The sequence below is a fragment of the Lycorma delicatula genome, chromosome 1 (genome assembly GCF_047948215.1).
Source record: "Lycorma delicatula isolate Av1 chromosome 1, ASM4794821v1, whole genome shotgun sequence".
Classification (NCBI taxonomy): Eukaryota; Metazoa; Arthropoda; class Insecta; order Hemiptera; family Fulgoridae; genus Lycorma; species Lycorma delicatula.
Window position 1 is genome coordinate 278724056 of NC_134455.1, and position 17419 is coordinate 278741474.

Below are 17419 nucleotides of genomic sequence, written 5' to 3' on the forward strand. Positions count from 1 at the left end.
CATAACGGATTACCTAGAAGTAATCCAACCCAAATAGCATATTCATAATCCTTAAATTATTCGAAGGACTGCTAAGAGGCGTCGTAAAAAACCGAGCCACAGTTCAGAAAATATCTCGGCACCTTCATATAAAGTGAATCATATGTTTAATTCATATTATTTTTATTCCTATCTTTCATATATTATTTTTCTTTAAAAACATTTTTCACGTCTATTTTTTTTTTTCTTTTCATGTATTTCAAGACGACTGGGAGGGATTTGGTGGAATCCTGGTGAATTTGCATCTCTCGCCAGACTGTCGTTTCTAACACAAACCTAAAAAGCATTTTCAATAGATTATGATGTAAGTAATAAATTTACAAAATTATTCAACTAATTTACCACGGGTAAAAGTAATTAGCTGCTAACTGATTATTTCAGTAAATATTCACAAAAAGAGGACTACCTAAATACTGTTGCCATCCGTAGTTAAAACTGTTATTACAAATATTTATAATACACGATACTAATAATATCTACATAGCAATAAATGGTAATTTAGCTTTACAAAACTATATTAAATACGTGCAAACTATCGGCAACAAAATGTAAAATAAGCTATTCAAAGTTAATGCCCATAAAGGTAAATAATCATTAATATGGTATTATATATATATATATATATATATATATATATATATATATATATATATATATATAATACATTTATATAGATGTCGAACAGAATATAGTTCTAACTTTGTAGAATATATCATGATGGAAAACTGAAAATGCTTGGTTATTTTTTAAAACGTTTGAAGATACTTAATAAAAATTAGATTGTGTAAAATAGAAATAAAATTAAACTTGTAACGGGTGCCAAACGACGAATAGTCAGTCGGTAACAATGTCTTTTTACAGTAATATTAACTCTGAAAAAAATTTAAAAGAATAAAATTCTTTTTAATATTTTTCTTTTTTAAGATATTCTTCTTTTTTTATAAGAAGGCCAAACCCAGAAAGTCTTTTTAGAGTAAAACTCTTCAAGGTAATAATTATATTTTATTAAGACTTAAAGTTGGAAATTGTAGCAAAAAAAAAAGGTAATTAAATAAATTATAACGAACAGGGTTAATCATATTGTGTGTGAAATGAAAGAGACAATCACAAATAACAACAAAAATATTTGAGATTTATCCGTTGTAGGATTTACAATCGACTTAAACGGGAGAATCCACCGCAACTTTTGAACATAAATATCTTTATCCACAATATGGTAATATTTTACTTTAACCTTTAACTTGTTAAACGAACAAAAATCGCAGAAGAAATACTGGTTTAAGGCTTATGAATTATTATTCTTTCTTCGTTACAATTTAATATTCTCACATAAATCGCAGTAAACAATTATATAAATAAAGGGTATCGAAAACTGAAGTGGTACAAATGTTGAAAATTACTCATTCAAAATAACTGGAAAAATAAATTTCGCAATATTCACTTCGTGAATGTTCAATTCAACAGTCAAATATACTCAGAAGTAACAAATATTTATAATATTATATTTATAATATAGTTATAATGAGCATCGACTAAGCGAATAATGACTATTCATTTGAAAAAAATTAAAAATCGGTGTATTTGAAAAAATGTTTATTAATATACCGAGTCTCTTTAACATTTTCACAGAGCTTAGAATTTATTTACGATTTTAAACTATCCTTAACAATGGAAGTGGTAAAATGTTACTCTAAAGTGAAAATTTCTTTTAATCAAATAAATCATCTTTATTAACTTCTTAAATGAAGGGAAGACTATATGTAATAATAAACAATGAAACATTCTAAAAATCTGACAACTTCAATCCGACGCCAATGTTCATCGAATGCAAATAAATCATCTCTTATAACAACATACTGGATTATTTACACAATCATTTATTTTTAAAAATGAAAGATTTACCCCCATCTCTGTAGTAACGATCGAGAACTATTCCCGCTATAATAATGCCTGAATTAAAAAAAGTAATATAAAACTTCCACGCCGTAATGAAAAAATAACTTCTAAGTGTCATGATTACTTCAATACATTTTAAGGGGATGCTCCTTTTTTTGTGATTTTTTTTTTTTACTATTACTATTTTTATTTTTAATGGAATTGTCTGACAAAGTAAAAAAAAATTCATACCAATAAAACTATATCTCACTCTCTCTGCCGAGTTAAAAAAAAAAACAAATTCGTAATATGTAGAAGTATATTATTAGTATACTAGTAGTATACAAACAAGTATACAACTACTAGATTTAATGTTTCTATTTCATAATCTATCCGAAAGATATAACGCTAAATAGATACCGATACATACATACGTACAGGATTTTTAATCAAGATTTCGGTATTTCTATACACAAGAATCTTCAAACTGTGAAAAGAACAATCCAAGAGGATTTTTCTTATGACATTATTTTCACTCAACAGCCAGATAATCTGACACTTTTTATTTTATCAATCGATGAAAAAATAAACCAATAAAGAATAATAAATCGTGAGATTAACGGCCTTAAATGAATATTTACGTACTAAGGAAATAAAAATTCTATGGTTTTATGTATTTTCCTGACTAAAACGCTATCCAGTTTAATTCAAACCGAGCGCAAAATAAAGATGACACCACAGAAAATTCGTATTTAAATACCGTACTATACGATTTTTAACCAAATAATCGTCATTTAATTCTAAAGTAACTCTGTACACGGAATGATTTTTGTCATTTAATATGGAAGGAGGAAATTAATTCATCGATTTAACGTCGGTTTAAAATCTATCACACAATTTAAAATCTAATTAGAATCTCGTATAATCAAGTAAACAGATTATCCTAGCTGCTGACCTGGGAAAACTGGTCCTGACGCTCTTGAAGAGCGACCACGCTGGCGGTAGCAGTGGCCGTGGCTGTTGCGGCTGCCACCATCGCTGCCGCGCTGAGCGCCGTCGCCGGGGGGTGGTACTGCCCCTCACCACCGCTCATGCCACTACTCCCACCCCCTCCATACGTCGCTCCCACACCACTCCTGCAAAAAAAAAAAAAAAAATCAGATAAAGACATTATTTATTACACTACCACAACAATAAACATCAGCATGACAACACGATACGAAACGCGGAACAGTAGTTATCTTACAAGAAAATAATTTGAGGAATGTAGAATTTAAAAAAATATTCAGGATAACTTAAATTTGGAAAATTAACATTCAACGAATAAATCCAATATTCAAAAAACGGTTTATTAAGCCTGAACCGAAACTAATAGTAATGCTATAAGTGTAACAAATTCGATAAGTATACATCAATTTACACTGGAAGTTATTATACTGTTTTGTTTTTATTTCGAAATACATAAAAAAAACACACACATACACACAAAACACCCACATATTTACAGAAATAGAAATAACGATTAAGTACATTTTTCATTCTTGTAATTAAATATAACTTGTAGCAAGCAAAAGATCTATTATGCTTGTTGCAAATTATATTGATATCAGAATTAAAACAATTTAGAGGGAAAAAATTCGTGAAAATGCTTGGACATACCTTATTTCATCTTTAGTAAAGCATTAATTGTGCTGTACAATATACTTAAAAGTAGAAAATAATCAGAGGAAAGCTGTTATGAAGTAGCGTTTTTGAATTTTGTTAAAAAAAGAGCACCGTTCACTAATACAAATATGTAACCAACTATTACAAAGCCAAATCACACTATATCACATCAGTATAAAAATATTCTTTATGCAATAAAATAATTCTTAAGACTAATTTAATCCAGCGTAACAAAAATGAAAAAAATCTTACGCTGAAAGAATATCGCAATAAGTATACACTAGATCTGATACTTCATGTTACATACTAATATCTGATATGCATTTATATACACACTATTTCCGTTTGGAAATAAAAAATAAATTCTGTTTTCAAAATATTTTTAAATGTTAAATGCAAACAAGTGACGTAAAGCGACACAAATCGTATATTAGATAATATACGCAAGCAAATCAGCCAGCACAGAGAGAGAAGGGGAAGGATTTGGGAATAAATACTAAATCATTACGTTTTTTAATCAATAAGTTTTAACAGGTCGACTGCCACACTAGAAAATGCAACTTTTTCAAGGCTTCTATACTTACTTTGCTAAAAATATCCACCAGTGCTGCCATTTATTTTTTTCAATTTCAATAAAGGTTTCTGTTACCAATTACTAATTTTTGACACCAATCTCACTTTGCAACTTTACTTTTTGAAATATTCAAAAATAAAGTTGAGACATCAATTTGTGTCTCTGACATCAATTTGTGTCAACCGTGGATAACAAAGTACCAATCTATGTCTCAGAATGTTTAACATATTTTAATTGAATTATAATACCTTTCAGTTGCTAAAAACTGATTGTATTTATTTACTTCTACAACTCTAGAATCGTTTGAATACTATTTGTATTAATTGCTATACTTTTTTTAACATAAATTACTAAAAGTCACTCTCTTCTGTAATAAAATCACATTTTATTGATAATTATACTTTGAATTGAGATTTTTAAAGTAAAACTTGAATTTAATATTTATTAAAAGTCCTTGATATTAAAACCTAACTAAACTGTGTCACTAAACAACTAAAATTAATCACATTTTATGACATCACTTTTCAATTATATTTATTTTGCTTTTATTTGCTGATTTTCAAAAAAAAAACCTTCTTTAATTTCAAATTTAAAGAAAAGCTTCTGTTATACATAAAACACTAAAATATACAGAATTTTATCTTTAAAATAATATGTTATTTTATAAAAAAATAAAAAATAAACAATAATATTGAGGCGTGACATTACAATGAGACATCATTTTATGTCTCACAGTATTTCAGAATTTCATTGATAGTACCACTAAAAATATTTAGTGGTACTAGGTACTATCTATTTAACAAAACAGTTAAAAAAAATAAACGTTGGAATCCATACGAGAAAGAAAGAAAGAGAGACCGAGTGAGAGGGGGGGGGGGGGGTGTGGAGAGTACGACTGGTACATCGATTTTAAGGATAAATGCAGATTAGTTTTAAAACTTACAACCAACACGGAATAATGCAAGCTATTGGTCACAACGCCACTTAAAGACTAAGTAAAATTAACTGGCTGGCATTAAGACATGATTAATCCGTAAAATTCCTAAAGGAAAATTACTCGTAATTAACGAAATTACCTTAACATTAAGGAAATTTCTTAAAACAGTAAAAAGTAGAAACTTTAGCATTTCATTTCAAAGTGGAACTAAAATAAACGATATGCAGAATTTATTTAGCTTTTAATTTGAAATAATGAAAACTAAAAAAAAGCATTCATATAATAAAAAAATAAATTCTCTTGGAATTTATTGTAATAAAAATCACACGAAACAAAAGACACAATAAAACAAAACTAATACAGCATTCACTCTTTCGGGGAAAAGTGAATCCTCAATTTCGAATAATGATAAAAGAAGAATTAGATGTCTATTTCCAATACAAAGAAGTGTTCCGACAGTAAACAATCACGGAACATAATAGGAAGATGAAGTTAGTACAGGAAGTAATGGAATAAGCTTTTACAGGCTTGTGTAACTGTAAAAAGTTGTCAGTACTTACTACATAATATAAGGTAGATAGGATTAAAACGAAACTACTTCTTTTCATACAAAGAATGAATTGGAGCTATTAGTAAGTAAAAGGCGGTGAAAGTATCGTATTAGAAAGGCTGATTTATACTGGGTGATCTCTGATTCTCTAGACTGTACGCTTTCAATAAAGTTAACAGTTTACTCTTACAAATAACAAGTCAGTGTACTAAATACACTAAGTTGGAAATAAAATACAGTTACGTTGGAAAAAAACATAGAAATGAAAATAATTAAATCTAAATAAATGAAACTTTAACGTTTTAGGGAGTTCTAAGAAGAACAAAACGAACCTTAAAAATACAGGCACTCTCTTTACAAAAGAGTAATTAATAAACATTCACAAAATTTTTGGATCTGTTGCAGTGCTGAAAGTTTCAGATTTGTATTGAGATTCAACTGAATACAAATCTTCAATGAGACGTCAGCTGATAAAATTAAAGAAAAAAACAATCCCAAAGAACCAACTTTTGTGATACATTGAACAAATCTCGCAGAATAATTTATCCAGACATTAAAAAAAAGCAAAGAGATTAAAATTATTCAAAGTCAAAAAGTTACCATTACTTGGTAAAAGCAACTGAACGATAAAAGAATTTCAATGGCCTATATTTTTGATTACAATAAAATAAATAATACAATTTTCGAAATCAACAGTCAAAAATCTGAGTGTGTTATAATATTCAAAAGCACGGATAAAAAAATTTCAGCCGATAACTTGTATAAACTTTTAACGATACGGCTAGCAAAAAAAAAAAAATCTGAATTAATTTAACCGAGTAAACAAAACATCAAATAAAATGTTAATAAAGATACTACTTTATTCTTATTCTGTCATACCGAACTCACAAAATGATTTTACATCAATGAATCTGAATTAAGGGATTACATTTTTTGAAAGTGTCGAAGTTTTTGTTTTAGAGCATGATGACTAAATAAACGGACCGGTCAAAAATTCAATTATACAAAACACTTTTTGGTTGGTTTTTAAAACACTTGGATATTATTATGTTCTTACAATACATCATTTGCTTTCAGAATGTTTATGTGAACTAAAAAATAGACAAATGGAGAGGTGAGACAAATATCTTTATAATGAAAAAGGATTAAAAGTTGTTAATAGAAAATGTTTGAAATAAAGGACTGTTGCAAAACAGTTCTACAAATCATAAAAAAATTGTATATTTAATGGATAAATTTAATGTAATTGTCTGCAGTTTGTTAAACGTTACTTAAAAAATTACTTAATCTCATTTTTTTAGACAACCTATATTGTCGGTAAATTGAGCAAGCGTGATAATACATTTATCATGTTACCCTGAATCCATAGGCCTTGAATAAGTTACCTGTTTCGTTGTTAAACTCCTCTTCAAATAACTAAGTAGTTTTTAATAAACAGTTATTTTAAAATTAAAAGAAATTAAATTTTAAATAAATAATGTAAATTTATTTTACCGATTACCAATGTAATAAATCAATAAACGATCTATAAAATTACAATAAAAATATATCAACAGATAATAAAATGAAACAACATTCAGCAGAAAATAATTTACACGTGCATTAAAACAGTACAATTAATTGATTGGTTGCAGAATTTTAATTGGTATTTATTAAATTAATTTTACAGCAATGAAACAGTAACTTTTCCTACAATAAAATCTACACTGAAAACTTTAACAATTAAATACTTAAATAGTAAATAAAGTCGAGTGAACTACGTTTATTATCCTTACACTCTTAACTTAAAACAAAGAACAATCAAAATTTAAAGAATAATTTCATCAGTTGTTTTGTGCATAATCAAACTCTATAATACTTAAATAATCTATTATTAATCAATAACAATATTTATTTCAAACGAGTTACAAACACACATTAATGATATTTAAGTTTACCTTCACAGCATTTAAAAACCAACCATTATAAAATTTTCGTACCCGTTATCTTTTGACTAATAAACATCCTAGTATATCCATGTTCAACCAGTACATCTTAAAGTTGATTTTTATGTTATTTTACTTTCCTTTAAAATATTGGTATGGCTATAAAACGAGATCCTCATGAAACCAACTTCACAAGATAATTACTTTTAAAAGAAACACAAAAGCGAAAAACTAGCGTCTTGATAAAAAGAAAATGAGTCCCAAAGAATCAACGTAATGGGGCTGCTATCGAGCATGAACCGACGTAGAATTATCATAAAAATAATTTTTTTAAATCGCTACAGTTTGTAGGAATATAATTTTCGATAAACAAAATTAGATATTTCAAGTTATCTGGAAATAAAAAACGTATAGCTAGACTACCAGAGAACCACCCTCTTTAAAGTAAAAAAAGAACTATAGAACTACTTCCGCTTGGTAAAAATAACGCTACAGCGTAACAAAACTAACATACCGAATTGAGAGCAGCTACCTCCTATTTTAGATAACGGTTAATAAAAATATCTACATTACTTAACAATTCAGGGCAAAGTTTTTCTAATTAATCATTTGGCCTGTTTCTACGTATTTCCCCATCCTTTCTATTTTTCTCTTACCTTATGCTGTTTTGTTTTATCGCTAATTTCAACACATTCTACACATACACTAATTTTAATCTGTCACATTCTAAATCGTTATTAGTTTTTACTTTCAAAGCTTCGATCATCCTACAATTTTTATTCTGTACAGGTTCTTCCTTTAATGTATTACATTACCCGAGTTCCTTAATATACGTACATTCAACCCAACTCATCAGATTACAATTTACCACAGAATTATTTTTTTAGCCCGTTGTCTATTCGATTTTAGGGATTCTGGGAAGCAGAATTTCTTAATTTCAAATTATGTTATCCTCTATTTCAACATTCTTCTTAACACACTTCAAAGAGTTCTATTCCCTTGAGATCCTACAACTCCCAATCCACAACACAATGCCATTCCTTGAAAATACGGTTCAAGAAATTCTTTCTAATATCAAATATCAATATCAATATTCCGCCTTTCAAAACTAATCTCTTTAATGGCCTTCTTAAATTGTCTATTTATTTTTAACTGTCCAGATAACAAAATTCTTCAATTCTGATTAATTATGTCCTCCTATCTCAGTATTCAACTTACCATTATTTTCCTTTCTGTCGTTTTTTTATAGAGTATTTGTCGAAAATCCATGAAATATAATCTGTAATATATTTTTTTACGAATGAATAATTTTGCAACACATACTGATAAACTTAAAAGTACATTCAAGTTTACAAAAATTAAATATAAAGAATTACACGCGCATTTCAATAGCAGCTTATCACCAATACATATAATAGAATTAGTAAAACGTTCTCACGAAATAAATTAAAAAAAATTGCATCGAGTAATACATTTTTACTATAGACAATTACAAAAATAATTTACCTATTACTTTTTATATTGAAATTAAATATATAATTTTAATACTCGTAGTGGAGTATACCATTATTTACTTTTATCTAAGAGAACTGTAACAACAGCAATGGTCAAATTATAATCAAACGCCAAAAAAACCTAATTCATTCACCTCCTTAAACGTATTATGTATATATTTTTTATAATAAAAGTAAAATTTCAGTAATATTTAACAAGAACCAAAAATACATTCATTGGCATTGCCATATAAATGGATGCTCTGCTACGTAATTATAAAATTAAAAATATTGTAATATTACAAGATGCTAGTATCTAATATCAAAAATCAATATTTAACATGAAACTCTCTAACCTAACATACGTGCCCACACACAAAGTTTATTTTTTTGTAACAAAAAATAAATAGTCGAAAAGAAAATACAAATGACCACAACACGACATTATGTTAGGGTTTGCATACTTCAGACAAATTCTCTATAATACGATACAACTTGCGACTACATAACATGATTGTATTCTTAAAGAATATTTTTATAATAGTCTTAAACAATGAACTAGAACCGACGGCAAAAAACGGGCAGGTAGTACAAGTCAAACATCAAAATGGCGATTATAACCCTATTACTTATTTGAGGATCCGGAGTAGACTCAATTCTGTTCGTTGTTGCAGAAACGGTAACACGTACAATATGAAAAACGTTAACACTACTTCATAGTCATCTTCCATTTAAATCGAAAAACGATCGTCCGTTATTCTTTAGAACAAAAAGATTAATAAGTAACAAAGACGTAGTAAGTAATGGTATTAAATATACACCGAATAACTTAATAGCAAAGCAAATAACAAAGATAACAAAATTAAATCTGTAAACGCAAATGAAAACAAGGATAAAGAAAATCTATCATCACTGTAAATAACTCAAAAATCGTAACACTTAATTGTATAATAATCACCAAATATTCCAAACACTGGATTTAATTGTAATTGTAATTGAAATTTACAGCTACAGCTATAGATGAAAACATTAAAAGTATAATGATAAATTATAGTCAAAATACTAAATATTTTCCTATGAATTATACTTAATTCTTAATATTTTCTTCATAATGACGATAAAAAATCGAGAGTTATCTTTTTTATTACTTACGTTTCACTCTCAGTTAAGCATATCAATTCATTTCATTATTGAATTTATTTTTTAACTGAACGAACACTAAACATCTTAACTAAAGTACTGAAAGTTTCAACAAATTTTTAATTTCTTTAATTTGTAAAAATGTTTCAGGAGTTTTATTTTAGCAGCAGCACTGGTTTTTATCGGTACCAGATAAAATTCGCTTATATATAAAATATTAAAGAACGCTCCGGAAACATAGATATTTAAACTTTGAAGATGTTTCCCGATGTAGGGCTTACAATAGAGTTTGCAAAATTAATCGGCCCGAAGGCTTCTTTCAACCTTACTTAATTACTATCATAAGTTCTATAAAAATCGTAGGCAATACCACCAAGATTATATCAGATAGCTTTCTATTACAGAAGCGTACATCATCTTATAATAAATAATATATCTGAAGGGAAAAGTGGACACGACAAAATTGATCATCTTGCATTACACTTATACCTTCATTATTTAATGCGTAGAGTATATTTTACAAGACGTAAAATATAGACACGTACTACATTTAGTAGCAAATATAGTTTACTTTAATGAGCTGTAACATTTCTGATAGATTGCAATAAAATCGTTAGCATTCTCTAGTAACAAGACAGTACCGACCGCCTCGTTGTCGAAGCAAATATAAATTTGCCGTTATTAGTTCTATTTACCGAGATCTGCACTTACGTACTACAGTCCAGAAAATAAACAGTTATATCTTTCCACTTTCTGAAGCAGGAGATATCCTGAAAATACGAGTGAAAGCAATGTATTCCCACCTGTTTTTAATGTGATATTCCCTTATTTTAATAAACATTCCAATTAAAACTTCCAGATCAGGTTTATCTTCAACAAAACAACACAATAACTACTGAACAGAAAATCGACCCGAGATAAGAAAAAAAACATAAGCAATAATATTTAAATCTAAAAACAAAAAGTAAGATTAGTAATTATTCAATTCTAGAGGTATATATGTTAGATGGCATAACCGTAATAGCAATACGCGCGACCTTCGGGAAACAAAATCGCTCTCACAAATAGCATAAAAAATCCTAATAACAAACACCCCGCGCTGGAGTTACTACGTACAGTGAAGAATGAAGCGGTTCCCTGTTGCATTCCTTACTGAGCTGAATGTAAGCATGCCAAACCCACTGAAATGATAGTGATATTCATTAGCCCTGTAAAGTACGGTAACACCATTCTATTCACTACATGGATTGACTGCATAGGGAACTATACATAAACCAACTCTGAACAGTACCGCTACTACTAAGGATAAATTTCACGCACCTACGTCATAAGGAAAATGTAACAGATAATATAAAGCCGCAATTCAGTTCTAGCGTGGTAAATTCTTCAGCAAGAGAATCTACTCCAACATCGAATTACAATTACTTAGATTCAATAAATAAACGCACAAATTAATATCACCGTAAAAATAAGTTATTTGTATATGATAATGAACTGCTTGAAAATAGGAAAATAAATTTATTTGCACATTAAATATACAAGATAAGATTATCATACGATAAGTTATGAATAATAATAATTCGGACCATATTTTCGGAGGTTTAAAAAAATTAATAATTACATAATGATTTTTCACTTATTCATTAGGTCGATGAATGCATTCTGCAAATCCGGCACAGAATGTTCTGAAATGGAAAGGAACCGACTATAACAGCTATAATGAATAATATATCACACCGAAATTTGTGTAAAGTAAAATTTATATAATTTCGTACATTTCAATTCATATCTCCAGCATATAATACTACTTATATTTTTTTAAATATATAAATACTCGTTCGGTAGAAATGTACCCACTACAATAAAGTTAAAAAACGAACAAATTACGCTGGTTTAAAATTAACTTAATATTAAAAACCGAGAATATTTTTCAATGAATTCAAGCAACTATAAAAATAAATCATAAAACATAAACAGTGTTAATTTTTTTTAAGAAAGTTTATTTAATTCTTTTATACTGCACTCATTTTCTTTCTTTCTTGACCTTTTCTTTTAAACAAAAATGAAGATACTATAAATAAATAAAAAGTTTTAATTTAAAAATATACTAATTAATAAAAAAAAATTTTAAGTCGGATCCAAAGTAAGTTGATCGGCTTAGTTCTGCACTTAGTTCAACAGAAATAGACTGGGAACATTAGATTTTCTAAATATATTTTGCCAATTAGATATATGAAAATATTTTTTGTGCGGTGTTATTATCATTAGTACTAAAATAATTAAATTAGATGCTAGCATTCTCATTAACTGTAAATTGGAAACATTTTAATCCCAATCACAATTATTTATACTCGTATAATTCATTAAATTACAAAACGAATAATTAATTGGTTGAAATGTTTTTCTTAGTTAGTATTGCAGATTTTAATATAAAATTCCGATCTCAGTAGCGGAGCGGTAGAGTCTCCGGCCTTTCATCCGGAGATCCCGGTCAGGCATGGTTTTTTCATACCTACAAAATTGTATTTCCATACCCCACGCACAAGCTTCAAGCTTATGTAGCAATATCATCAAGAAAAAAAAAGCAATCACAGATAATAATCCGATCTATTTTTTTTTTTTTTTTAAATTGAGACACAACCTACGCAGAAATCGTTTTCAGTGAAACATTACATAAGAGAAATGGAAGAAATGAAAGAAAGAGGAAGAAAAAGGATTAAGATGCTGACCTTTGGAAAGGAAGAAACAATAAGGAAATAAATGAAGATGCTCGAGGATGAGAAAAATAGCCAACGTTCAGTTGAAAATTGACGAAGACAGATTCACCAAAGAAGAAAATGCCGTAAAAATAATTCTCTCCTATACTTATATATTTGTATTTTAGATGCTTTAAATTTCAACGACGTATTATTATAAAGCCATTGCCTTTCTCTTCTTCGGTACTATTTATTTCTGAATTTTAATGAAACGTAAAACAATTAAATTTAAAACAATCAACCCGATACTGTCAATAAAATAATAATAAATATAAATAAAAGCTATTATATTTAAATCTTCTTCATCTTCACAACACTTGTCATAATAAAAACCACTGACGATAAAAATAATTTAATTTTAGTTTTCAAAAACAAAAGAGGAAATAATGGAAAAACAACCTTGAAATTTTCACTGAAAAAGTCTCTTCAGAAAATAAATTAGTAAATTAAATAACTGTCGTAAAAAAGTTGAAGTTTTAGAATAAAATTTGTTTCTCTTTCAAACGTAATAATTAAAGATTCTCGTTATTTCAAAAAATTGAAACAACAAAAAGAAGTTATTTTATATATAAAAAAATACATTTTATTAGATATTAAACTTCTAATGCCTAAAACAATTAAAACTACTTTCGAATAAAAAATCGGAACTTTCTGTAAAATTTCAAATTTATATAAATGATTTTTGAAAGTTTATAGTAATGTTAAAGTTATTCAATTTAAATAAATGTATTTATTAACCCTGAATTAATAATTTCTTCAAATAAAATTTACATAAACGAGATAATAATGACTAATGGATTCTGATAAATAACGAAAAAACAAATTATATTAATCAAAATAAAATAATATTTAACGTAATCATTGAAATCATTAAAAATTGTGTAAAATAATATTGATAAACAATATTTGGACAATATTTCTACCCAAGTAAAAACTATAGTAAAGTAAAAACAAATAGTAAAGTATATACAAATAACAAAAAAAAAAGTTTAGATAAAGGTTATTGAGACTGGCAAGCAAGCAGCCGTCCAAGAGCACGGACGTGCTTTTGATTAGCAGTGTTATCAACAAAGGTTTATGATCTGATATTCTGAACTGCCTTTCAGTTATTATATAGAATATGGTTTGCACGAAACAAATTTCAATTTTCTACTTCCGTTATCTTTTTATTTCGTTTTGCCAACATTTTTATTTTGTTTACTGAGAAAGATCAAAGTCGCGAAACTTTAATAATAAAATTAAAAATATTAATTATGAATATGTTGTTCGCGTAAAAAAATATGTTTTAAAGAAACTTAAACAATATTATAGCATTTAATATACGATTTTATGCGTCGTTGAACCGACATAGTACGTATCCAATACTCATTATACGAATCAGAAGTGACTTCCAACCAATAACATTCTGAAGTACTGATACGTTGAAGGTATACAAGCTAATGATGTAGAAATGACACGATTAATAAAAATCCCAATAAAATAAGGACTAACAATTCACATAATATAAAGGAAATCGTGCTCCCCCCTCTTGCTCACCCATTGCCAACCAGCAATCGCCCACCGGTTTTACAACCCTTAGTTCTCAGTTCACAACATCGAACAACAAACATTAACTGCTAGCTTTCATTCCCTACATTTTTCACTCGATCGATACAACGGTTGTTTTACACACAGACATACATGCGCTGCATATATGTATACCTTAGAATGAAATATAAAAACAGAAATTCAGGTATGTATGAAAACTAGAAGTAAAAATTCATGTATTCTTGTATTTTATGTATTCATGTATTCACGAATTATAACCGGGAAAAAGGTGAGTCCTTCACCATTTATGGCGGATTGAATTTAAGAGAAGGAATTTGTTTTTTAAAATAAAAAAACAAAATATTTCAGTAATTTAGTAATTAATTACTACATTAATGATTTAGTGATAAATTCGTAATAAACTTTTCACACAGTCCAGTAAGAACAGGTAATAACGAACTAATAAAGCAGATGGGAGCACATACGCACGCAGCAACCATTCAAAAAGTTACTGTGCGGTGTAAATGTTTCAGTTTTATTTAAGTGTTTAATTTCAATGCAATTTGAAAGGCTTATTTAAATGTACTGAAACGTAATAATATTCAGTGCACAGTAAATGTTCATACACTGTACATTTGCATATAATAACTTTGTCATCGAAAACTGCTTATTACAGATTTAAAATAAAAGTTTCATTTTGCCGCACTTTAAAGTAGGGTAACTCGAAATAGTTGAACGTAAGTATTTTCCAATAAAAACCATTATTGGTTGTTAGAGTTCCATTCGGAACACTAATTATAATGAAACGATAAAAATCTTCGAGTGAAATTGCCGATTAGCTAATGTAAATTTTCTTCAAACAAATTTAGTAGAAGAAGACAATAAAATTTTCTTTTGTAATCGAAGTACGTAAAGTCCAATCCAACAATTAGAAGGTAAAAAGAAAACCAAGAGATTTCTGTTAGAATACATCAGAATTCTCCTGTTGTATTACGCCTTACCATGTTTTTCAATGTGTATATATACTTCTGAAACAAGATACCTCGATCGTTAAAAAAACACATTCCTTCTGAATTGTGTTTCTCGACAAAAAGTTCAGTTTTATATAACACACCTACATTAGGTATTTCTTGTAATCAGGTTACATTTATCCGAGTAAACATTATTCAAAGACGTATTAGTAAAAAAAGCGTTAAAGCATTTACCGAGTCACATTAACAACTATAATTTATTTATTATCATAATAAAAATTTGTTAAACAATAGTTCGGAGAGTATTCATTTTATAATCTATTACGATAAAAAAACAACAGAAAATTATAAGAGCTTTTATTTTTTGTCAGGTAATGTCGCTTAAAGTCAAAAGGTGCCCGTTAGCATAGGAAGTGGAATTTAGAGATTAGGGGACAGCAGTCAGTCTCACGCTTTTGCCCGCTACTGTTAGCAGGACTGGGAAAAACAGAGCTACCATAACAGTTCTACCCGCAGACAAAAGCTACCCTCAGCACGCCAGCTCATTGTCAGTCGAACACCCCTAACCTACCCCCTGTTCATGTTTGACGAACGAAAATATTTTGTCCGATCAATAGGGGATAGCCCCTTCTACATTTAAGCGACAATTTTACAATAATCAATACCTGATGATGTAAGGGTTGAAACCGACTCAAAAGGTGAGCAAAGATTTATTACCGGTTTTACATCTTCAATAATAAGTAAACCGCCTTGTATACCACCTGCTGCGAGTCAAACACATTCATTATAAAGTAACTAAAAACAAACACTACACCCGTTTGGTTCCGAATTATAGGCTTCCATTAGAACCAACTTTTTCGCCTCGCGTCATTTTTTTTCTATTTTTCAGATTTAATTCGGTTTCGCATAGCATTAATATATTTTAACATACATAAACGATATTAAAGATGAAAGTCAATGAAAGATACAATGAGTAAAGATATCTCTGTTTCAAATACTTTCTAAAAATTAAAACGTAGTATTTTATCATTTTATCATCAAGAATAATTTTATAATAATCAAGAATTATCAGTCAAATAAATAAAAAATTATAGTATAAATAAGAAACGAGAACCCGTACTAAGTTAAGAAAATTCAAATAAATTCATATACGTCTATTGTATATCTGTTACAATTCTTCCTAAGAATGTCGTAACAAAATACACTGTATTTCATACTCGATAGAGCACGTATCTAATTTTGGGAAGTAAAGATTTCTTCGTCGGACTCTTTAATCTAAAATTGTAATATTTATAAAAAGGCAATTAGTTTACACGAGCAGCAGAATACAATTAAATTTAGCTTTAATTCGATTTGAACACAAATTACCATCATCGCAATAAAAACCCGATCGATGACAATGCTTATCAAGTACTCAACAATTGTTATATTCCGTGATAAAATTGATAAAAGTTACATGTTCGATTCTATGTTTTGTACGATATACTTCTTATCGCAGTCTATAGAGCTCAAAGCAAAAAGAATTTTAGAATCACCTCAACTCATACTTAATACAGATTAGGATATCTCTCTCACCCTTAAAAAATAATTTTTATTTAAGCAGAAGCTGAGCCTTGCGGATAGTTTTATCTAAGCATGCAAGTCTAGTTTTAAGTATCCCATTACTATTCGGTTATTCTTTGTTGGCGAATCGGCTTTCTTTAACTTGGAAATTCGAAAGGCTATCGGAACATATCAAGATTAAAACTGAAAAGCAAAATGCTTATTAGGTCTGCAGTATGATGATTTAACAACGTTCATACCGTAATATATTTCAATTTTATACTTTTAAATTGTTATTACAGTAACGATATAGATAACTTATGTTCGGATCGGGATTGTAGAACACCATTATTACGAACTTAAGAGAAAAATTAAATTTTGGTAAACGAAAAAGTTTCATTAAATCAATCCATTAAACCTTCTGT

At 28.4% G+C, this 17419-nt stretch overlaps 1 protein-coding gene across 5 annotated transcripts in view; it reads right to left on the bottom strand.

Moving 5' to 3' along the window:
* The window catches only part of tna (Zinc finger MIZ domain-containing protein tonalli), a 160748-nt gene that overhangs the window by 46187 nt on the left and 97142 nt on the right, over positions 1 to 17419 (bottom strand). For all 5 annotated transcript variants that reach the window (XM_075378432.1, XM_075378412.1, XM_075378419.1 and 2 more), the window contains one exon: positions 2870 to 3050. In XM_075378432.1, the coding sequence (XP_075234547.1) occupies positions 2870 to 3050 (181 nt within the window). The remainder of the gene's footprint in view (positions 1 to 2869; positions 3051 to 17419) is intronic.